Source organism: Pristiophorus japonicus, chromosome 13, assembly GCF_044704955.1.
Source record: "Pristiophorus japonicus isolate sPriJap1 chromosome 13, sPriJap1.hap1, whole genome shotgun sequence".
In the NCBI taxonomy this organism is placed as follows: Eukaryota; Metazoa; Chordata; class Chondrichthyes; family Pristiophoridae; genus Pristiophorus; species Pristiophorus japonicus.
In genome coordinates, this window is record NC_091989.1 from 64,444,792 (window position 1) to 64,468,288 (window position 23,497).

The following is a 23,497-nucleotide window of genomic DNA, read 5'->3' on the forward strand; positions in this document are numbered from 1 at the left end:
TCCATTGAAAATTCTATCCAATCATGGCTTCAGAAGAACACTGGCACAATTTCATAGGGAATGAGTCGAAAATCATGAGTGTTAAATTATGTGGAAATACCTACACCGAGCTCCCAAAACACCGATCCTTTTGTTTGAATTAAGTCACCGACTGCATTAGTGGGTTGAAATGTGCCTTTGGAGACCAATTGTTACAGATTAAGGCTGAATATATGGCTGGCTTTGGGCTGTGGCCTGTATATCTGTAGTATGATGCATAACTGGCAGACATCTGTCAAGGCTGCAATTAGATGACCCACAAAGGAGCTCTGCGCGCGAGAGCTTGAATGTGTGTATAGAAAGCAAAGCTAAGAGTGGGGCTACTAGGACACTTTTTAAAAATGCACCTCCGCACCAGCCTGGAGTTGGATTGCTGACTTTTATCTTGAGATGCTGCAAGACTACCAATTGGCAGGATCTCACTGCTTGCCTTTAGTGGCCTTGGGCATCAAATTGGAATCTTTTAAAGTATTGTAGTACTTTGATATGAAATTTGACAGCATAACTTCAGCCTACATGATTTTCTGAACAGTAAGTTATTGGAAAGTGATATTAACTACAAAATAGTAGAATTATGTCATGATTGTAGGTTTATAATATAGCACCAGTGTTTTCACAGGATACTTGCTATTGAAGGATAGAATCTGAAATGGATTATTAGCACTTTCATCATTGCTGTTGAGAAATGAGCATTATTTTAGTAAAATGCAGTGAGTAATTTATCCTTGGAGTTGAGTTTGTCATCTTAAATAACTAATACCCTCAGGGTTGATCAGTTTAAATCCTACTGAAGTTTTGTCCACATTCTCCCAACAGCGTAATCAAAGTTTGAAAATGTATGTGTGATTGCATGTTAAAACTCAAATTGGTGACCGTTAGACATGGTTAATGTCCCTATAACGCACAGTAGAACGTCAGTAAGTAACCCATTTAGTAAGCTAGCATTAATTGTGTTGTCTGCTTCTGTTTAAACCGAGTAGTGAGTTGCTTCTTGAAAGCTGCTAAGGACCAGGGGAGGAGGAAAAACCCAAACGGGCAGCAGCTGAAACTGATCAGGTAGTAATAATGGACTGTGCGTTGTACTGTGGAACTGAGGGTAGGTAGATGAGACTGGTTTGGATCTCCTTCAGATCGACCTTCTCATCATGATGTTCTGGCACTACAGTAGGCACTTGACTAACGCTGCCATCCCACCTTTTTTTTCATAGGAACTTGGGGACAGGAGTAGGCCATTCAGCCCCTCAAGCCTGTTCTGCCATTCTGTTAGATCATGGCTGATCTGTACTTCAACTCCATCTACCTACCTTTGCTCCAAATCACCTAATACCCTTAAATATAACAAATCTATCGATCTTGGTTTTGAATTTTTCAATTGACCCAGCAACCACAAGCCTTTTGTGTGTTCCTGATTTCCACTACCCTTTGCGTGGAAGTGTTTCCTGACTTGATTACTAAATGACCTACTTCTAATTCTAGGAGTATGCTCCCTTGTTCTGGATTCTCTCACCAGAGGAAATAGTATCTCTATCTATGCTATTAAATCCTTTTTATCATTTTAAAGGCATTGAATTGGTTACCCCACATCCTTCTAATCTCGAATATAAACTAAGTTTATGCAACCTGCCCTCCATAATTTAACCTTTGAAATTATAGTATTCTGGTAAATCTGGACATTCCCCCTCCAAGGCCAAAATATCTTTCTGCTCTCCAGAAAATTTTCTTCAGGAGTATTAAGCTCTCTGTTCTCAAGCTTAAACCACCATCTCCAATATTACTACTTTTTCCTATTCCCTCCATAGTTTTTAATGCTTCTAACTCCACTTTTGTTTTGAAGGCTTGGTGCATTCACAAACAAACCACCCAATCCCATCTCCTCCAATTTTTTGGAACAATTTTTTCATTCATATAGAGAGCTGATTTAATGGATAATTGCATGCAAACGAATGGGCATCCTGACACTATCTGGGATCTTCAAAATCAATACCAGAGTGCTTCATAAGCAGTTAATTTTCATCAGAAATCAGATTGGAAGCACTTGATTTTAAAATACAAGTTTGGGTGGGGTAGGGTGCTATATGTCCCTGGTCATTCTGTATTTATGTAACTACAACAGTTGCATTTGCTCAACATTCAACTTGCTGCAGTGTTATGATTTTGCAATGATACACTCGATATTGCAAGATGAAATGTGACGGTTTCTGTTGTATTTTTTTCAGTGTGTTGTTGGTGGGTGTACTGCTAGCTTTGCATCTCAAGGTGGCCTTGCTCGTCATGTACCTACACACTTCAGCCAACAAAACTCTGCAAAAGTCACTAGTCAGCCGAAGGTCAAGGAGGAGTCGCCTTCTAAAGCTGTTATGAACAAACGAAGGAGGCTAAAAAATAAGCGAAGACGCTCGCTACGTGAGTTTTCATATATCTGATTTTTACATTCATTGATCTACAACCAGTATCCGGTCATCATGATTGATATTTCTAGTTCTGCCCATTATTGGTGGTTTTAAAATGCAGTGTTTTACTACCACATTTTTGTATTCAACAGTTGATCTGGTTGATGGAGCTGGAGGAGGCACTTTGGGTAAACGTACTTTTTTTTTTTTCCATTTGACTTTACCTTTAATTCAGTCCGGACTGAATCGGATGGAAATTTTTTTGTTCTTGATGGTTATACATGATGGGTTTTGGGTGATGAGTTTCGGCACTGTCAGCCAAATTACTTTTGGATTTGGTATTGCCTGTATTTTGGCAGGTGGCTGTTGTAGGAAATGAAAATATTCATGGTGAGATAGTGGTGCTTTTGTGCAGACGAGGACAGGCAGAGAAGATTTAGTATGCATGTCCCTGTTCTTGGCCTGATAACTTCCTTCTCCTTCACCCACCCCAATCTCCCTGCTAAAAACCCAACAAGTTTACTAATGTCCTTCAGGAAAGGCAATCTGCGACTCTTACCTGGTCTGGCCAATACGTGACTTCAGTCTCACTTTACATGGTTTACTCAATGCCTTCTGAAGCTACCTAGCAAGGTACTCAGTTGTACAATCATTACAACGTCTCCAGCCTCCAATGGGTTAAAAAATGTCTTCTATTTCCCTGTAGGATGGAGAGGAACTTGTGTAGGTCAATAATCCTGAGGATCTGTGCCGAATGCAGTTTAAAAAAAAAAAAATGAATTCATGTGATGGCGTCGTTGGCAAGGCCAATATTGCTTATCCCTAATTGCTCTTGAGAAGATGGTGAGTTGCCGCCTTGAACCACCGCAGTCAGTGTGGTGAAGGTACTCCCATAGTGCTGTTCGGGAGGGAATTCCAGGATATTGACCCAGTGATGACGAAGGAAGTTTGTTCGCGCTCCAAATGCTTGTACTTTGTATTCAATTATAGGTCCAACTCGAAAGTTTGCCTCCTGATGAAAGAAAGTGCTTCACTTGACGGTTACTTCTCATTCAGAATGATGGCATATTCTCATCAAGCGCCTCTTGATAGAAGAAACAGATTGCGCTGTTCAAAATTGTTCTTTGTCACACAAAGGAGATGAACATCTGTTGTTGGAAGTAATTCAAATTGTGATGCACAGATCATAAAACCAACGCAGAAACTGACTGAAGCAAGCTTTTATATGATCAGTGTTTAATGGGGATTTGAGTGGGTGCAGAAGAGATTTACCAAAATGGTATCGGGGATAATGGACTTGGGTGGAGAGACGAGAGAAGATAAGATTGTTCTCCTTGGTGCAGAGATTAAGGGGAGATTTAATCGAGGTGTTAAAAATAACTCCAAGAAAGCACTGGCACAATAGGCCAAATGGCAGCCTCCTGTGCTGTATGCTTCTAACAACGATGCTTATCTGACACAATATGAACAGATAGTGCTTGGGAAAAAAAATAGTTAGAAGATTAATTTTTTTTTAAATTCTAAATTAATGCTTGGCCGTAATGTGGAAAACCTTGTTGCCCTCTTGAGGCCATAGTCAAGATTGTCTTGGAGTTACCGTCCCAATGTTTTCCCGAGATTACCTTTTTTCTAAATTACATGGCAGTGAAAGTAACATTAACATTTTCTTACCACTGATTTGAAGGCAGCAATACATCATAGTTATGTAACTAGTTCACTCTTTGAAAAAGTCAGTGCAGAATAATGTGAAATTCTGAGCTTTGTTGAGCACAAATATTCAATCCCAAGTATTTTTCTGAAGATGGATCCTTGAAAGCACTTTAGTTGCTAGAACATCCGCTACATATCATAAGCAGTGATTAGTCTTTGCTTCACTTCTGTTCATTTTGCTGTAAATGACAAGTTTACAATGGGTGCTATTATGGCATGCACTGTACTTTTGTAAACTGAATATTCTTGGGTTCAGAATTTTACTTCATGGTTAATGCTTTTCATTTACTGTATTAGATGTGCAAGACACATCTCCACTCCGTTATATACTAAAAACTTGTTCTAGATTTCCAGCTTCCATATACGATCGAGTTGGCCGCAAAAGAGACTCACTGATAAATTTAGTAATACATGCAACAAAGCTTCAAACACTCGAGAGAAAGACACAGAAAGGGAACTTAATGCATGATCTGTGTTCACAAAATTGGAGCGATTACCTAACTTGGCTATGATTTAATTTTCTTCCTCATTCATTTCCACTTGCTTATTGAATCCTACAAAATAGTGCATTAATGAGGATGGGTAATTGAATTGAGGCTCACTTGGAGATAAAATTGGAAAAATACTTGCCACCTTTCTATTGATCGAGGAAAATGGTGACTAAAAGTGTGCATACTGTGAGTAAAGGGCAACACGTTGTGCATTTGACCAGGAGATGAGCTTGACCTAAATAGAATTAGCTTGAACTCTATCCAATGGATCCTGATTAACTGAAGTGCAACACATATTCCAATAGCTGTGTAGCCATGTGTATTTTAGTCATGAGTTTACTTGGAGTTTAGTTGTAAAACAGGTAAAACTGTCCCAAGTTTGGAAATATCTTTAGTCCTGTCAACATAAAAAGCCAAGCCTGTACAAACATCAATCACATTGCACTTTCCCTCCAGAGAAGAAACAGGCCATGGCAAGTAAAAATTGGATTATGTAAAAGCAAAAGTCAAGCGGGTAAATCATAATTTTAGGGAAACTATCCAGAAGTGTTCTGAGGACATCTTTATTGAAATGCCAAATGTAGTAGGGTGGATCAGCTCACCACTGGTTTCCTTTCAATGTTTAAATGTTGAGTCCCACTTGCCACTTGCATTCAGAAAATAAGTAGGGTTGGTTAACATATCAATATATCAAATCGTGGCTGGACCATTCACTCATGAGCTGCCACTGTGAATCTTTTCTTTATGGAGGGGCATGAATGAGTAGACATGAATAAAGTGCTATTTGTTTTGTATTTTACAATGGTTATATGATCAGGATCAGCCAGATTCATCATCCAAACCCTCAAGGGTTTGGATGATGAATCTGGCTGTTAGTTGCTCCTAGGTGAGATTGAGCCCTGAATTGGATATTGTCTTCGGTGGTTCAAGTTGCAATGAATCCAGGTCATTTTGCTCATTAGTATGAACACATAATTTGTGGATTTGTGTGGATCAGAATTTTATCTTTTGCTCCCCCTCCCCCACTGCTAATGGGTGTATTCTGCCCTGCCATCGCATCATGTCATTGCAGCAGTCTCTTTTGAATAGTGCCTACATTTAAGTTTAATGCTCCCTTGTATTTGAAGGTATTCCTCTCCAAGGATACAATAACTTTCTCTTCCTCTTTTCTCTCCACCTCCTCTCCTTCCCATCTTTCCAGGAGTGGAATGTGGGTGGACCCTAGATGAAGGCGGCAAGGAAATTGCTTAATTTTTGTTGTGACATAAAACCAACTTTTTTTTTTTCTCTAGATGTGATTATAACATAGCCAGTGTAGCCCAGTAGAGAAAGACTTGCGTGCCTCATGACCACCGGACATCCCAAATCACTTTACAGCCAGTGAAGTACTTCTTCAAATGTAGTCGCTATTGTAATGTAGGAAACACAGCAGCCAATTTGCACACAGCAAGGTTCCACAAACAGCAATGTGATGATGAGCAGGTCATCTGTTTTAGTGATGTTGATTGAGGGATAAATATTGCTCAGAACACCGATTATAGTTCCCTGCTCTTATACAAAAGAGTGCCATGGGATTTTTTACGAGAGCAAACAGGATCTCTGTTTACTGTTTTGTTCGAAAGATGGCACCTCCAACAGTGCAGCACTTCCTCACTGCACTGAAGTGTCAGCTTAGATTTTTTGTGCTCAAGTCTCTGGAGTGGGACTTGAACCCACAACCTTCTGACTTGGAATCAAGGGTGCTACCCATTGGACCATGGCTGACACACTGAGGCTCTAGGAACACTCAAATATACATATAACATTTTTCGTATTGATAGAGCAACCTTTTAGTTTGAACCATTTACTGTAGAATAAGCATACTATTCTCTATTGCAGTAACAATTTCGAATTTCACAACACCTTCCCAATTACCTCTATACCCCATTATACATTAATTTTTGATGGTCTTCGGAAGGGTTTTTGTATTTTCTGCTGACTTTATTGGTTACAAAAGCTTAAATTTTTTCCCCTTGGAACTGAGAATATAATTCATAACCTGTGCATGAAAATCTTATCCGATATTCCTAAATCATATGCTGGTGATTTCCTCATATTTCCAGCATCTTTAGGATCAAACACCTGTTGTTTGTTTCAGTTGGCCTCATCTTGTCATGATGACATGGCCATGCTTCACAAAGGGAAGCAAGGTAAAATAACTGGTAACAGATGGTGCGGAGATACATTACAGCGATTATAACAGACGAGTTGGAGTGTGTTGCAGGGCTGTAAGGAAATCAAGGTAATTGTGACTCTGTTTGGACTGATGCAATGACACTTGAAAGTTTATGTAGTCATCAGAAGCTGGTGATCAAGTTACATGCTGTAATTCACTCCAGCCAAATGTTATTTTTAGGTAGTATGTATAAGACAGAGAATTTGTTCAATTACAACTGGCTGTTGGGGCTGAGAACCTTTTTTTTGTTGGAGGAGAATGTAAAGTTTGAACCTTTTTTTGAGAGCTGTTTCAGTTCTTCTGTCAAGGAACAGAGTAACTGAGCATATAATTACAGGCTCAACCGTATTACATCCAGATGTAAGTAACCTGTGATAAGTTATAAATACCCACGCTGCACTCTTCAGTTCAGCCATCTTGAGATGGTGTTCAGAGCCACTATAATAACCACCTGACTTTTGTGTGCTTCAGTGAGTTTATACAAGTGTATGTTTTGTCTAAAATATTGAGCTGTAATTCAAGTTAGAATTCTTTTACACTGTGACCATCTTTCTAATTTCTCTAGTATTGTCATTTGCTGCTTTTACATTTTGACGACCAGTTAACGTTAAAGCATTTTTTTAATGTAATTGCTTTCCTATCTTTTTCCCCATGATTTTAACTGGATAGCTTTTAAAAAAAATTGCGAGTGATGCTATGCCCACCGGTGAACTGCCCTTTTTGATATTTTATCTTTGTTTTTACAGCAAGACCACATGACTTTTTTGATGCTCAAACAATGGATGCCATAAGACATCGTGCCATCTGCTTTAATCTGTCGACCCATATTGAAAGTCATGGAAATGGGCATAGTGTTGTGTTCCATAGCACAGTGAGTAAAGCTTTGCCAGTAGACTGCTATTCCAATCATGAAGCTATTACTTTCAATCATGAAAATAAATTCTTATTATCACAGCGTCCTTCCATTCCTGAACACATAAGGCTATAAATAAAAGTAAGCTGGAAACACATTAAAGGATAGAAGATAAGATCAAGGCGTGTCTTTGTCAGGTGAGCAACACAGCTCATTACTTGCTCAACAAAACCTGCATATACATACATACTTGGCTAGTGCAAGTCAGTAATGCCATCACATTTACACTGGCCATATTGCTCTCCTTGCACGTTGTGGCGTTCTAATTTGTGCAAAAAGAATTGGGAGAATTGTTGCGTTGTACTACAGGTCTTGTGCAGCGACTAAATTTTTGAATGAAGAGACTGTGGCCCATATGATCCAGATGCACATGTGAAATCTATTTAATGGTCGGCAAGGTCTCCAAGATTCGATGATGCTTGGCGTTGCATTAATCCATAAAAGGTCTGAATTATTGATGTATGTCGAGTTAGTTGATCTTGGTCAAGTAGCAGTTGGGGTTCCACATTTGGCCTCCACTGGACGAGAGAGGGGTAAAATCAGCTACTTATTGTTTCCCTGTTGCAAAGTGCATGTGTCTGTACGGTGGGTGAGGAATGGATTGGATTAGAATATGGTGGCCTCGATTCAAAGTGCCTTCAGACGCTCCTGTTCAAGATTACATGTGAACGCCCACTTAAGGCACTGCGACTGCCAGCATGCAGCTGGCCCAAGAGCTTGAACTTGCACTGACGTGTGTATAGGGCAATTTACATGTATTTTATTTTAATGTCACATCGGGTCAGATTCTGCAGTTTTGACTCGAGCTATTGTGCTGAAGATCGGCTCCCCTCCGAGCCAGATGTTTGGGTCAGTCTCGAAGGTGGTGCAGCCAAGCGCAACTTGTTATTCAACTTGTTTCGACTGCCGTGGTAATCTTGCGATGCTTCATAAAAATCGGAGGTACTCCACAAGACTTGGAGTGAAAATAGATTGACACCCTGAACAGAATAGACCAGGGAGCAAGCATAAAAGATAATCATTGAGATAATGCTCTGGGGGCAGACACCCACATCACTTCCATGTGGGTTTTACATTGCTGCCTTCTGCAGCCCATCCCACGGCATCTGAGAAGGACGATGGGTAGCAGCATTGTCATGAATGCAACTTTTAACACAACTTTGTTTACGTGCTGCTGTTCAGAACTCACCAATCTTAACTTCAAGTAACTATGCCTTTGGCTGTTCTGGCTCTTCTCTCTGAAACTCTCCACTAAACCCCCAACCACCTCTTGAACCATGTTTTTGGTCATCTCTCCTTGCTCTCTACTGCTCGCATTTTGGTTTCTCATCCGTGAATTACCCGAGATGTTGATTGCATTAAAAGCATGACATGAATTCAAGTTGTTTTAATCAGTAAACTTGCCTCTGATGGAGAGAGTACTCGTGGCAGCAAAGCAGCAATATAAATGACCTGACATTGGTGTCTGAGATGACGATACTTCCTGAAATGGGATCCTCACTCTCATTTCTGACTCCATTGCCAACAATGTCAAGTACAAGAAGCAAAGCTTGGCTGTTAGTTAACCCATACAGATCAGCAATTCACTTCGTGTTTGCCAGGCTGTGTGAAGTTTTCCCCAACATTGGGGAAAATGGCTGACCTATTTCTCATGCAAGCCAGAGTTATGTATAAATCTGTCCTGCTCAGTTCCTGTTTATTTGTCAAAATAATTCACAGTATAAACTGGACTGTCAGTGCAACAATATGCATCATCAGTGTGAAAGGATTATTAGTGTTGACCCTGTTATGAATCCACCTTGCACAGCAAAATTCAGAGCACTGGCGGCCCAGTGCACATTGATTTTGCTGGAAGCGATTTCACAGTAAAGTCATTCTTTTGCTTAACTACTAAAAGCTGTTAGGATTTTCTAATGCTTGTGGTGATCCCCACCATAATGATTAACACTGATGTGTGCATCCCAAAGAAGGGAATGGTGTTCTCTTTAAAAATTCACTTGACATCATTGTTATATCTGACCTTTTTTGAAGCCTTTTTTTTCCAAAAAAAGAAACACTGCCACTTAAAATAATCTTTAGTTTTCCGAGTCTTCAGCATCCAAGCACAATCCTTTTACCTCAGGCTAGTTCAAAGGCAACCCAGAGCAGTTGGCTGTAACAGCTTGTCTATGACCTTTGTGAAATGAGTTTGCGCAGTCTTAAAGTATTTTGTAGACATCAAAGTTCGCAGCACAAATAAAACTAATTGCAATTAACCTGTAAAGAGTACAGGGGTGGCTTGTGTGGGAAGTAGAAATGTCACCATGTTGTAAGGTTAAATTGTTGCGAGATTAGAGGAGCTTTACTGTTTAATATTGTGCCTGTCTTCATGCGAAAACCTTTTTGGCGGGGAGGGGGTAGAATTCTTTTGCTTAGTACAGACATCCTTAACCTTGAGTACAAAACTACATGCATAACAATCAACAGCACTTAAATTTATATATTTCTACTTAATCAAAATTGGACATTGGTTTTTATTATCGTAGAAGTTGTACAGAATTAAATGGCAGTATTGTGCTCCACACACCAGGTCACAGATTTAAAGCTTCATATTTCATTTTGCCAAATATTTCCAGTTCTGTTTCTGTTGTCCACACTGAGTTAAGCTTTGAAATCAATTTGTTACTCAAGATGCATGCTCAACACATTTAGAGACACAATGGTATGTTAACTGACCGAGTCCTTTCAAACCTCAAACCTTGAAAATTTGCTCGTTGACTTTTTAAGCAAATAAAGTTGTAAGCAAAACGTAGTACGTACTCGTGATATTGTGAAGCAAATGAGTCAGTGTTCAGGGAGAGCCGACTCTAACGACAAACGTTGACAAAGGGAAAAAAAACTTAATTTATAATGTCGACAAGGTGCCAGATGATCGAGTTGCTTACCTGGGACTATTGCATTTTGTGTAGAGTAGGTTTTTTTTCCAATTTTGGCCAGATTTCTGTTTCTTTAGTAAAGGCAAGTGGTTCCTTCTTGTCTTCATTTCAAAAATGTTTTAATGAAAATTTGATCAAGTACTGATGCAATGTCCGTAATAATTAAAATTCTGAAGACTTTTGCGTGTGTATCTTTGCTTCGGGAACCTTTTTCATAAGTTTTTGCAAAGGTCTAATCTTGCTCAAAGTATTTGGCTTTAATTAATTGACTATTATCTCTCTCCATTTCTGATCTATTTATAAGTAAATGCGAGAATTGTGTACAAGAAGTCGGGCTTTCTGAATGAAAATTTATAAAACTTACTAAAATTAAAACCAGAGTTGGTTAAGGTCTTTTAACCTGAGGGAATTCATTACAAAATGGAATAAAAGGCAGCTTTTGTTATGGGTGTGGAACTTGTCAAGGATGAGCTGCAACAGACAAAGGAACTGGTGGAGGAAAGCACACTGAAATTACTTGCAAGCTGCTGAGTTCATTCAATGCACTAAAGCTTCAGCATAAGTCACCCAGTGTAATTCTGCCAAGTTGGTGAGCAGAATGATTTAGCTTTGCTGTAAGTTACCATACCATCATTTTATGAGGCCGTGTTTCCAGGTCTTTATCGTTGTTTAATTCTGCCCATTATGCTCCCATAATAGCTTTGTTATTCTCCAGCTGGTTGGAACATAAGCCATTCCTTTGACCTTCAACTCCAGGTTCTGCATCTGATCAAGGAAATAACTGGGAGCCATCTAGTGGTAGCACATAAGTGTGGCTCTTCTCTCCTTTGTGGATCAATCTGAAATAAATTCCACAGTGGGGCCAGGAACCCAATAAATGCTTTATAGCTTGGGTATTGCACAAGTGAGTGTTTTAACAAAAGGAAGTGGCTTGTTTTAGTTCTTTTTTCTTTCACTTTTTGTAATTGCACCCCTGTTTTTAATCCTGTATTTCCGTTTCCCATCTCCATGTATTCCAGCTTGTAATGTGGGAAGTTTCAAACTGTTTTCCAAGGGTGTTGCCAACTGCTGCTCTTCTATCCCTGTCTGACTTAACTCACGACAAAATGGAAATTTTGCCCTTATGACACAGGATGACTGGTGCAAGAAATGAAAGATGTCACTCTGTTGTAGTTGGGAGTGAGAAGTATTGTTGGAGCAAAGTAGATGACGTACTGTTCTTCACCTAGTAGCACTTAACATTAACATTGGGTGCCCTGAGTAAAACATTCCATTGTCTGGCATGAGCATTGCACTTTGAGCAAAAAAAAAAAATCAAAGAAAATGATTCTCAACACCCTGTAGCTGAAAGGTTTGATGCTGCACTGCTGCTGAGCTGTAGGTTCAAGTGCCATCATCGTTGGTAGTGTTCAGACTGTTGGATAAGGAGAGGAGAATGCAGCTATGGCAAAAGGAAAAAATCGTAACCTGCCAACTTGTGTGAATTTATTGAGTATTTTGCAAAAACATTTTTGATTTCAAAATCTCACTTTGATTTTCAACCTCTGGGAATATGTAGTTTGTCAGAATTCTCCCTTCCAACCCTGCAGTTGGACCCTCCACGTCAGTAAATCTATGTGGAATTAGATCCTGTGACCATTTTCAAGAGGATTAAAATTAGGCAGAGTGAGAGATGGGAGTTTCTTTAAGAGATCGTATTGCCAGTCAATATCCATCCTGCCGGTGCTAGCCTTAGGGATATGGAGCTGGATGCAGAGTGTGTGGAACCCTTCCTTTTGGTCAACAGTACATAAACGCTGCTGTAGCTATATTTATTTTGCCCTTGGAAGTGTGAAGTGACAATGGGCTCAAATTTGGTCCACCCCTTGAGTGCGCCGACTTTGTGGGCTGAAAACTGTGCCGAAGCAATCTCACCCAATTCTGGCTGCTGTGTTGCTTCTCCCGGGGTTTGGTGTGGTCAGTCAATTGGGGGTGGAGCTGGAGCCCTGCGCCAGAAACTGTGCCGGCAGCTCTGCACATGCGCGTTGGAGTGTGCGTGCATGCACAGTAGCTGCACCGTGGGACTCAATGCGTCCTGCCCCTATCCCAGGCCATGTGGCCTGGCTGAGTGGGGTACAGCACTGTCTTTCCGGGGTCTCATTATGTTCAAAACCAGCTCAGATGGATCAGAGAAAAGCCCAATGTTCCAAGTGAAATTATTTTGGATGGTTTCAATCCAGTTCTTTATTGTTAGCCCATAGTACAAAATTACCAAATAATTCCAGGACTTGAGCATATAATCAAGGCTAATGCTCCTGAGCTGAACAGCTGTACGACAGAGCTGACCAGAAACTGCTGCTGGAATATCTATCTCTAGTGAAATACCCAGTGGAAGTAGAGGTTCCATGTCTCCTTTGGCAGGTTGGCAGTTTATCTTAGAAGTCATTTTCTGCTTGATGTCGGTGGCCAGTTCCCTGTGCTCTCCCCGGTCGTCCCGCACTTATCCCTGGCCGAGTGGCCTCCCGCATGGCCGGTCCGCTGACTTCCCGGGCCAAGTTTTGATAGGAACGTAGGACTTAGTTTTATTTTTTTTTATTGTTGAATGTTGTGCTTTGTTTAGTGATTTGCAAGGTCCTCTCCGCTTCGCTTCCCTTCCCACCCCCTATCTCTGGCCAAATGGTCTCCGATGTACCAACCTGCGCTGGTTTCTTAACTCTTCCGCAAGGGTTTTCTGTGCGGCCACAAGTGACCACATACGCTGGCCTACGTTAGTTTGGAGCAACTATTAGCTGTCCAATGGCCAAAACGGGCGTAGGTAGCTGGTAATGCCCCCTTTTGGGGGGGGGGGGGGAAATAAACTCAAAATCCTAACTAACTCACTTACAAATTGAATGTGCAAAATGAGGATTTTTAAGATACTCCAGAAAGATCAAGTTGCTCCAAAAAGAACGGAGCAACTCCTGGGCAAATTTCAGCCCAATAAAGCTACATCAAGTTGCCCTTGTGGGGGAGGGGTATAGGGGAAAATATCCTAGGTACTGGTATTGCTATAATCATAATAGAAGGAATGACACATGCCTGTTGGAGGAGAAGGAGATGAATAATCCCTTTAAGAAATTGATGCTGTGTTGGTCTCACAATGCTTGTCGTTGTTTTTTTTTTTTCCCCCCGACCCCATATATAAAACCTTGTACCGAATAGTTCAACATCCATATTACAATATACCAGAAAAGTAAAGGGACCTTTTTTTGGATTAAAGTGATTTTATCCCAGGAACTTTATATTCTTGTCCAGGAGCACATCTGTTGCTTATTTTCTAATCCACTCCCATACTGGCAACAACTTCAAAGGGGGATTGGGGAGGGAATAAGATACTTCTGATAAGGTGTAGAAATTTTTGCTCATTGATTATAGAAACAATAACTGCTTGTATTTACTTACATAGCAACTTTAGCATAGTAAAATGTCCCAAGGTGCTTCACAGGAGCATTGCAAAACAAAATTTGCCACCAAGCTACATGAGATATTAAGGCAGATGACCAAAGAGGAGGGTTTTAAGTGTCTTAAAGGAGGAAAGGGAAGCAGAGATGTTTAGGGAGGGAATTCCAAAGCGAAGGGCCCAGGCAGCTGAAGGCATGGCCATCAGTGGTGGAGCGATTTGAAATCGGGGATGCTCAAGAGGCCAGAATTAGAGGAGCGCAGATATCTGAGGGTTGTGCAGCTGGAGGAGATTCCAGAGATGGAGATAGGGCGAGGCCATGGAGGGATTTGCAAACAAGGATCCAAATTTTAAAGTTGAGGCATTGCTTAACCGCGAGCTAATGTATGTCTGCAAGCTAATGGGTGAATGGGACTTGGTGCGAGCTAGGACAAGGACAGCAGAGTTTTGGATGGCCAAGTTTACGGAGGGTAGAATGTTGGAGGTGCCCAGCAGTGTGTTGAACTCGTCAAGTCTGGAGGTAACACAGGCATGGGTGAGGGTTTCAGCAGCAAATGAGCTGAGGAGAAAGAATATCATTCGGCCAGGAAAACTCAAAGCTCTGGTTACGTTGTAGTCTCATGGGATGAGTTTGCTCCATATTTGACCCTAAACTCCTTTTAAATGAAAAATCTAAATTGCTAATTGTTGTTAAAAAAATAAAGACTTACATTTATATAGCGCCATTCACGACCACTGGATGTCTCAAAGTGCTTTACAGCCAATTAAGTACTTTTTGAAGTGTAGTCACTGGTATAATGTGGGAAACTTGGCAGCCAGTTTGCGCACAGCAAGCTCCCACAAACAATGTGATAATTATCAGATGATCTGTTTTTGTTATGTTGATTGAGGGATAGATATTGGCCAGGACACCGGGGATAACTCCCCTGCTCTTTGAAATAGTGCCATCGGATCTTTTACATTCAGCTGAGAGCAGGCAGGGCCTGGGTTTAACATTTCATCCAGAAGACAGCACCTCTGACAGTGCAGTACTCCCTCAGTACGGCACTGGAGTGTCAGCCTGGATTTTTATGCTCATGTCCCTGGAGTGGAACTTGAACTCTCAACCGTCTGACTCGGGTGATGTGCTACCCATTGAGCCACAGCTGCCACTGTTCTGTAGAATACCCAAGTCGAGAATTCAGTGGTTTGGCTTATATCATTGGCTTCATGCTTATTTTGACTTGATGAGGAACCCACACAGGAAATACCCAAGTTTTTTAATGTGCAAAGTTTTCTTCTTTGGTTTCACACCAAGTCCCAATGTGTTTGGTGCTCAGTTTTCTATAGCATGCGGGAACTCCACATGGGGCTGGATTTTCGGAACCTTAGTGCTCCGGGTCTCGCCCCAGAGCAGCATGAAATGGGGCGGTGAGGTCTCCTGCGCCCGTTGGGAGCTTCGGGTCGTGTTTTGTGGCGGCGCTTAGCAGCACCACTGGGAAGAGCCCCGCTGGGTGTGCAACACTTCTCATTGCGACATCGGTGACTCACACCGGACCCGCGATGACCAGGTAAACCAGAGTGGTCCAGCCATGCCGGCGGCGGTGAAGTAGATAAAGTGCAAAAGGTAAATGAATGTGTTCATTTTTTTTTTTGTCAATTTTTGTGTTGTGGCGTGAGCAATGTTTTGGGAATGTCTGTTTTTTTAGGTTCTCTTTCTCTCTTCCTTTCCCACCCCCCCAGGCCTCTCGGAGCAGTCCTGGTCCAGCACTTTAGTTGGTGTGGTTCCCATTTTTGCATGCCGAAAGTTATACAACGCCTCCCTTCACACTGCGCCCCTAGCACAGGGCCCAGACGGCGCAAATTTCTCAGGAGGGCGCAATCTTTTCCAGCCCCGCCTCTGTTTTCACCCCGAAAACGGCAAAACCCAAAATCCAGCCCGATATCTTCCTATCTGACTGATTTGGCTAATAGAAGCTCAGTCTTAGTTCAGTGGAACTTGAAATAGTGAGCTAGATTCTGAATGGAGAAGGTTGCCCGTTACATTCTGTGCAGGACCTCCTCATTCTGCAGTGGTGCACAGCTAATGGTGAGGTGACTTCCCATCAAGCCCAATTGGTTCCCGCTGCAGGTAGTGTAATCAGGGAAGTGCTGTGCTGTGCTTTATGTTTGCTTTAGGCCTCCTTTACGTTATACGATCCAGTTTCATCGTACAGCGTTGATTCACATTAGCAAAAAGTTAATGAAATAGCAAATTTAAGAATTCAGGGCATAGATTACTGTGACGAATTTATTTACCATGCTGGTACACAATAAACTACAGATTACAGAAAATAATTGTTCCAATCTTTGGCTATATGATGGGGAATTCTAGTTTTGCCAACAATCCATTATGTTGCTGTATTTGTCCACAAGAGGGCAGCCCACACACAATCTTTAAAGAAACCCATCTTTTTAAAGAGTATTCTGTATTTGAAAACACATTCATTACTTTTCAGAGTTGGTTTTTTTAGAAATGTAATTGAAGATTGGATGGAAAGCAAGAACTTGCATTTATATTGCACCTTTTAATCTGCAGATATTCAAAATCACTCATCAAAGTACTTTTTGAAGTGTTATCACTATTCGAATGCAGGGAAACACACCAGCCAATTTCTACACAGTCCACTAAAAGCAGTGCAATAAATGACTATAGTGTTATATGACTGACTTTGTGTTCTTGGTTGAGGGAGAACTCCTCCAATCTTCAAATAATGCCATGGGATCTCTTCAATTCACCCAACAGGGAAGATTTATTTCTGATTAATGCCCCATTCGACACGAGTGTCAGCTTAAATCACATGCTCAAGGCTCGAGTGGGGCTTGAACCCATGGCCTTGTGACTCAGGCAAGAGCGCTATCAATTGACCAAGGCTGCCATCATTTTTATAAAGTAAGAGTGCCAGTTGCATCCCATGCAGGAACACTTCATTATCCAATGTAGCCACAAAACCTGGAGTGATATTTCTGGTCTGGATGTTTTAAGTTACTACAGTCCATCTCGTGGCATTTGATTGTTGAAACCACTGGGTATTTGAACCCTGTGAAAACTGGGGAGGCTGCATTTGGAATAGTGTGTACAATTTTGAACAGCACTTCTTTGAAAAGACGTTGTAGCAATAGAATGATTCTGGGACTCGGGCTCTTGTGAAGGGGTTACATGCCTAAGCTGCTATTTTGGGGCTTATGTGGGGCAGAAGTGTTGGCCTACTCTACAGATTCATGTTGAACACTAAAGTTGATGTGACTGCATGCATGTAACCGCTGCATATGTTGAAAAAAACTTCAGAAAGTTGAGAACAGAACTTTAGAAAGTTTTAATCCATTAAAATTAGTTTAAAAAAAAATTTAAAGTAAAGATGTCTGCTGTTTTATTTTAAGGGAGCTCTATGTATAAGTTGACATCTTTGGCAGAAAGCACGGCCTGTTTGACACAGTGGATTATTTTTTAAAGCACTCCTGTATTTAGAAATGTGGGGAGGCGGAGTAGTCTTGCTATGCATTTCTAGCAACCTCTAAACCTTCTCTTTCCTGGGCAAAGTGCTCGAATGATGGATACTGTTGACCATCATGAAAGTAGACATGGAGGTAAAAATGGCCAGATAAATCTTTGAGGGAGAAATCTCCATGAGGAATGAGACTGGATTAGCACAAAGATTGCTTTATTAGCTATGTTTTTAGAAATAGGACACGTTCTTAAATAGGACACAGAGAATTGTACAGGTGATAGGTTAGGAATGATGTGCGTTTTTGCTGCTCCCCTATACTTCATTGGCATCACCCAATCCCGCAGGTGCAAGTTATTGGCTGGATTTTATGGTTACTGTGGATACACTTAAGGATGCTTTATATGCTCTCAGAAGATTGTTGGAGCAGTAAATGACCTATTAGCTATTGGTCACAATGTGTTAACTTGCTTATCGAAAATGCATTGTGAAATAGCATTTTATTCAGTTTCTTGCATAATTTCAGTCGGAGATTTTTCAAACCATGCAATGCGTTGTATAGAAGGCAACTCTTTTTTTTTAAATCCAATGAGATTTGTAATTGTACAAAAAAAATGTCTGGTGTTTCCTAATTGCTAAATTCTGGGCAGTGGTCATATGATGTAGCTTTGCAGTTCAGTGGTTGGTGTATATATGAGCATATTAAATGCACATGAATAATCTCAGATTCTGGAAAGTGTTGCAAATATTAGGTTTGGAAGTGGTGGTTTCATGAATGTTTTGGTAAATATGCAGCACATCAAAACCTAGATGTTAAATGTTGCAGGTACTTTAACTTTATACACCCAAGCCTTTTATGTATCCAAGTATTTTTGCACCATCTTCAGTGTGAGGAATTTTTCATACATGACTCCAGATTCTACTGCCTAATTTAGTTTTGTGGAATTAAGTTATTAGTCTAGTCTGTTTTATAAAGTTTTCAGATGATTGCTTCAGTTTGGGCCATTCTCAGTAAGATGATGTGATAAATCCATTGTTGCTGTATAGTAATCTGAACCTAACCAACGCATTTGGGGCCATAGTATGTTACATTATACAGTTGTTATAATATTGGGAAGGGGTAGGGGGCCTCCTGAGCAAAATTCAAAGATTTGTTCCTGGATTGCCTTTGCACACCAACTCACAACCATTTAAGTGGCATTGGTGGAGGTTAGTACATGCTGAATATCCATAAGCCTGCACAAAGTGTTGATGTGAGCACTGGGAGCTGGAGGAAATATTCCTTCTAAGTAATTTCTTGCCCTCTATTTGTTTAAAATTGAAGTCCATGAAGCTTGAGCTTTGGCCTGTATTTGTGCTGAAATCTGAGGTTTTGGGTTTGAAGTGGTCATTTGTATTTCTGGGATGCTTTCATAAGTAAACAAGGGCAGATAAATATAGATGCATTTGGAATCTCATATTGTAATGGTAGATAATTTAATGCAGTTTCTTTCATTGTAAAATTACATTGCATGTTTGTTTTTGCTGAGTTTGAATTAAAGAATAATCTCTTTCAGGTAATAGCACGAAGGAGGGAGGATTCTGGAAAGGTGAAAGTGCTGCTTCACTGGACACCAGAAGAAATGTAAGTCATTGAATCTAAAGTGCCACAGTACTTTTTCAAATTGAAAGTTAATCTATCCCATGTTCAAATGTCACTAGGTTTTAAACAGTGTAGCTGTCAGGGTACTGTATTAAAGTTGGGTGCAAACATATTTATTTCAGCTATGCAACCATTGTTGAAGCAAGAGTACTTTTGCCTCCAAGACCAAACAAATGACTGCATAAGAAACCTGGATGCCTTTGTTAATGTGCTTAGGCCTGCAACCCAGGTTCATCATTGGATCAGAGGTCATATTATCAGCCTGGGCTCAGTATAAACACTCACCAGAATCAAAAGATTGTTCAAGCCCTACGATGACACTTCAAAAGTACTTACTTGGCTGTGAGGCACTGAGGTAGTGAAAGGTTGTATATAAATGCATGTGTTTTTTCTTCCATAGAATATTGAAGTACCGAAATGAGTCATTTAGTTGATCAAGTATGCACTGGTGTTTTTCCTCATTTTTAGTCCAATCCCAGTTTCTGGTTTGCTCCTATACCATTTAGATACACTCTTTTCAAGCAATAATCGAATTCCCATTTATATGGACATTGCCTAATCAACTGTTCTTGGCAGAGAATTTCACATTCTTAGCCACCTTGTGTGTAAATTTGTCTAAACTACCCCTTCAATTTTTTGTGATTGTTACCTTGTGCTTTCTGGTTGCTGCCTGAAACAACGATAATGGAGTTGTTGACTAATCTCTATCAATGAGTCTACAACAAACTCAGAAATGAGGCGTGGAAAACCCCCAGTGATGTGGAGCTTTGGGAAGCATAGATCCAAAGTTACCTGTTCCTCCCAAGCCTGCTACACTTTCCACACCATGTCTCCAATTACTCATGTACAAGGTATGTTGAAAGAAAAGACTTGCATTTATATAGCACCTTTCACAGCCTCCAGATGTTCCAAAGCACTTTAGAGCTAATGGAAGTACTTCTGAAGTGTAGCCAATTTGTGCACAGCAAGCTCCCACAAATGGCAATGAGATAATGACTAGATTTTTTTTTTAGTGATGTTAGTTGAGGGATAAATATTGGTCAAGACACCGGGGAGAACCCCCGTGCTCTTCAAAATAGTGCCATGGGATATTTTATGTCCACCCGAAAAGGCAGACGGGGCTTCGCTTTCATGTCTCATCCGAAAGATGGCACCTCTGACAGTGCATCACTCCCTCAGTGCTGCACTGAAGTTGCAGTTGCCAGTTCATCATAGGAAGTCCCTTGGAATCGAGGAACTCTTGCTTCCACTCTTAAAATGAGTCCTTTGGTGGCTGAACAGTCCAATACGAGAACCACAGTCCCTGTCACAGGTGGGACAGATAGCCATTGAGGGAAAGGGAGGGTGGGACAGGTTTGCCGCACGCTCTTTCCGCTGCCTGCGCTTGATTTCTGCATACTCTTTGCGATGAGACTCTCCCTCCCAGATGCACTACCTCCACTTAGGGCGGTCTTTGACCAGGGACACCCAGGTGGGGATGTTGCACTTTATCAGCACTCCCTCAGTGCTGCACTGAAGTTGCAGTTGCCAGTGCATTATTGCTGGTATCCAGCTTGTGGTTTGCGAGTACTAAATTGTGGGGCCTTTAGCAATAGGAATGGCTTTGTTGCTTTGGAGAGAAAAAATAGTGGTCTGGCATTTTCAGCATATTGAAGTTTTTGACAATTTCTCAATGGATTTGTGTTGAACAAGCAAAAAGTTTGCCACATGCTCAGGAAAAATGGCCTGAAGTAAGATTGACTTGATGTCAAGCCATTGAGAGGAAATATTTCATCTAATGCATTTGAATAATTTGTTCAGCTGCGGCATTCACAAGTAATGACAAATAGGCTTTGAATTTGATAGAATTCTACAATTTTTTTTTCAAGGCACTATGAAATACAGCCAGATCTGATTAATTTTTTTGGGAAGAAAGACTGTTGAGGTTCATTTATATTTTAATTATTCCTCTGATGCCTGAGAGAGAACAGGTATTTCAGACTATTAACTTGTCGTGATTTATCCTTAAAATAAATTGTGACTGCAGATGTAAGTGTAAACTTCTGTTGTGCTTTATTAAAGAATTGTTCTAAGTTAGTAATATATAACCAGTGATCACTAGGATGTATAAAATAACGACGCTTATTTTATCAATGAAATGTACATAGCATTTCCAAAGACCAATTGGTGGTACTGGTACAGCATTGAGAATCCAGAGTTCTGGAATTCGGACCACTAGCGGGATCATCCAGAAAATGTTCCGGAATCTGGACGCTCGCCATTGGACTCTCCTGGTCCCGCTGGCCTCATGACGTCGGAAAGATGTTCCGACCTCCTGAAATACACGAACCTGGGCTCGGACATTTCCGGATTCGGGATGTCATGAAGACGTTCCGAAGTCCGGAAATGCACAGAATTCGGTCTCTAGGCTTACGGATTCTCAACGCTGTACCTGTATTTTAAAATTAAATGTAATATTTTGGTTGAAGTTCTTAGTGACTACTTTCCAATCATGCGCTGTATGATGCAAGTTAAATTAAGTTGGCATATGGTAAAATGAATGTGTTGATGGTTGTTGGGGCATCTGGATAGAAATTTGTTAATTTTTCTAATGGGTTCCATCTATCCTAAAATATTTCTTGTTGCTGCTGGACAAGTTTGGCTATCTTGTAGCAGAAACATTTCAAGTAAAATGCATGAGATGCAAAACCCAAGCTAAGACTCTACAGTTTTAAACTTCTGGCAGAATTAATTAAGATCAGCTTAATACACTGACAAACATAAAGAAATGTACTTGAGAACCGTTCCGAATGTAGCTGAATTATAATTAAAACTGTTTCCTTTTTTTGTGTAATGTGGAGTAATTTCAATCTAGTCTGTATTTAATTTTGTTCAGTTTGAAAACTACATGACTGTCACACTTCCGTTACACTTAAACAGCTGTCGCATGATTAGCTGTTAAATATTGTAGCTCTCTCGGACAATAGAGATGTGTGAGCATGCACAGTTTGTCTTAAAATCACTCCATTACTAGCCTGATTGTTCCACCATTGACCTGTTATTGGAATGAAGGTATGACCCTGCACTGAGCTTCCAATCACATATCTTCTCCATCACCAAGACCACCTCCTCCCACCTCAGTAATATTGCCTGTCTCTGCCCTGCCTCAGCCCATTTGTTGCTAAAAATCCCATCCATTCTTTTGTTGCCTGCAAACTTGACTATTCCAATGCTCTCCTGGCTTGCTGCTTGTGTTCAGTCCTTCGTAAACTACAGCTCATCCAAAACTTGTATCCATTCAAGAACTTGAATCTTGCTGCCAGAAAATTTATTCAAAGTGTGATCTGACCAGAATGCTACCAATAGCTAGTTTTTTTTTCTTAAAACTGTAAATACTGAAGACTTAAATAAAAACAGAAAATGATAGAAATACATAGCAGGTTCATCAGCATATAATACATTTTGGGTGTTGCCCATGTGTCAGACTACAAGCTCGACAACCAATATGTTAAATTTCTTCTAATTTCAACATTCTGATTGCCTTGATTGCCCTGCAGTGGTTGGATACAAGTACTAAAATCCCTGGCTCTTTCAAGTTCATAGTTTGCTAATTCAACACCATTCATGGAATAGTCATCACTCTGTTACTTTTTTCAGTATGTTACACTTATCCATATTAAATTGTTTACCCACCATTGATCAGTCAACAAGCATATCTTGTCTGAATCATTTTACAATTCCCAAGTTAGATTCAAAATCCCCCCCCTTGTGTTGTGAATTTAACCAATTCATATTGAGCTTCTGGATCTAAGCCATTGGTATAAATTAGAGATAGTGGGGATTGCAAATTTATCTGCCCCTTTCTTTTGTGAAAACAGACGCAAAGTATTCATTAAGAACCATACCAACATCATCTGCTGTCACACAAAGATTACACTCATCTTGGCAACGCACGTGTATATAGTAACTGGTTAGTGGAAGTAATTGTACAATTTGCGCTGTCATGAACTATATCCAACTTGTTTAAAAGGCATTAACGAGCACAGGGAACTTCTAAGTGGCAAACATACATTTCTCATGGACACCTGAAGGTAATTGAGTTGTCCAGCATTAGAGCTTTGATCATTTGCATTCCACAGATATTCTTGTAATCACAGAACTATTCCTTAAACGTAAGGTTATTTTTGTCCCAATAATACTCAGCACTGCTGTTAATCTGATACTGCCATGGCACTTTTATAAACGAGCCTGTTGTCTTGGTGCCCAATAGGAATGTCCTTGATAACTGATTACTTTTTCCTTGGGCGATGTGAAAGCCACC

The 23,497-nt window shown here is 40.5% G+C and overlaps 1 protein-coding gene across 6 annotated transcripts in view; it reads left to right on the forward strand.

The window, feature by feature from the left end:
- aebp2 (AE binding protein 2) overlaps positions 1-23,497 on the forward strand; it is a 96,432-nt gene that overhangs the window by 48,440 nt on the left and 24,495 nt on the right. For all 6 annotated transcript variants that reach the window (XR_011596321.1, XR_011596322.1, XM_070897591.1 and 3 more), the window contains exons 4-6: positions 2,256-2,442; positions 7,592-7,716; positions 19,112-19,179. Coding sequence is in view for 4 of the 6 variants with exons in the window: in XM_070897591.1 (XP_070753692.1) it covers positions 2,256-2,442; positions 7,592-7,716; positions 19,112-19,179 (380 nt within the window). In the remaining 2 variants the exon portion in view is untranslated. The remainder of the gene's footprint in view (positions 1-2,255; positions 2,443-7,591; positions 7,717-19,111; positions 19,180-23,497) is intronic.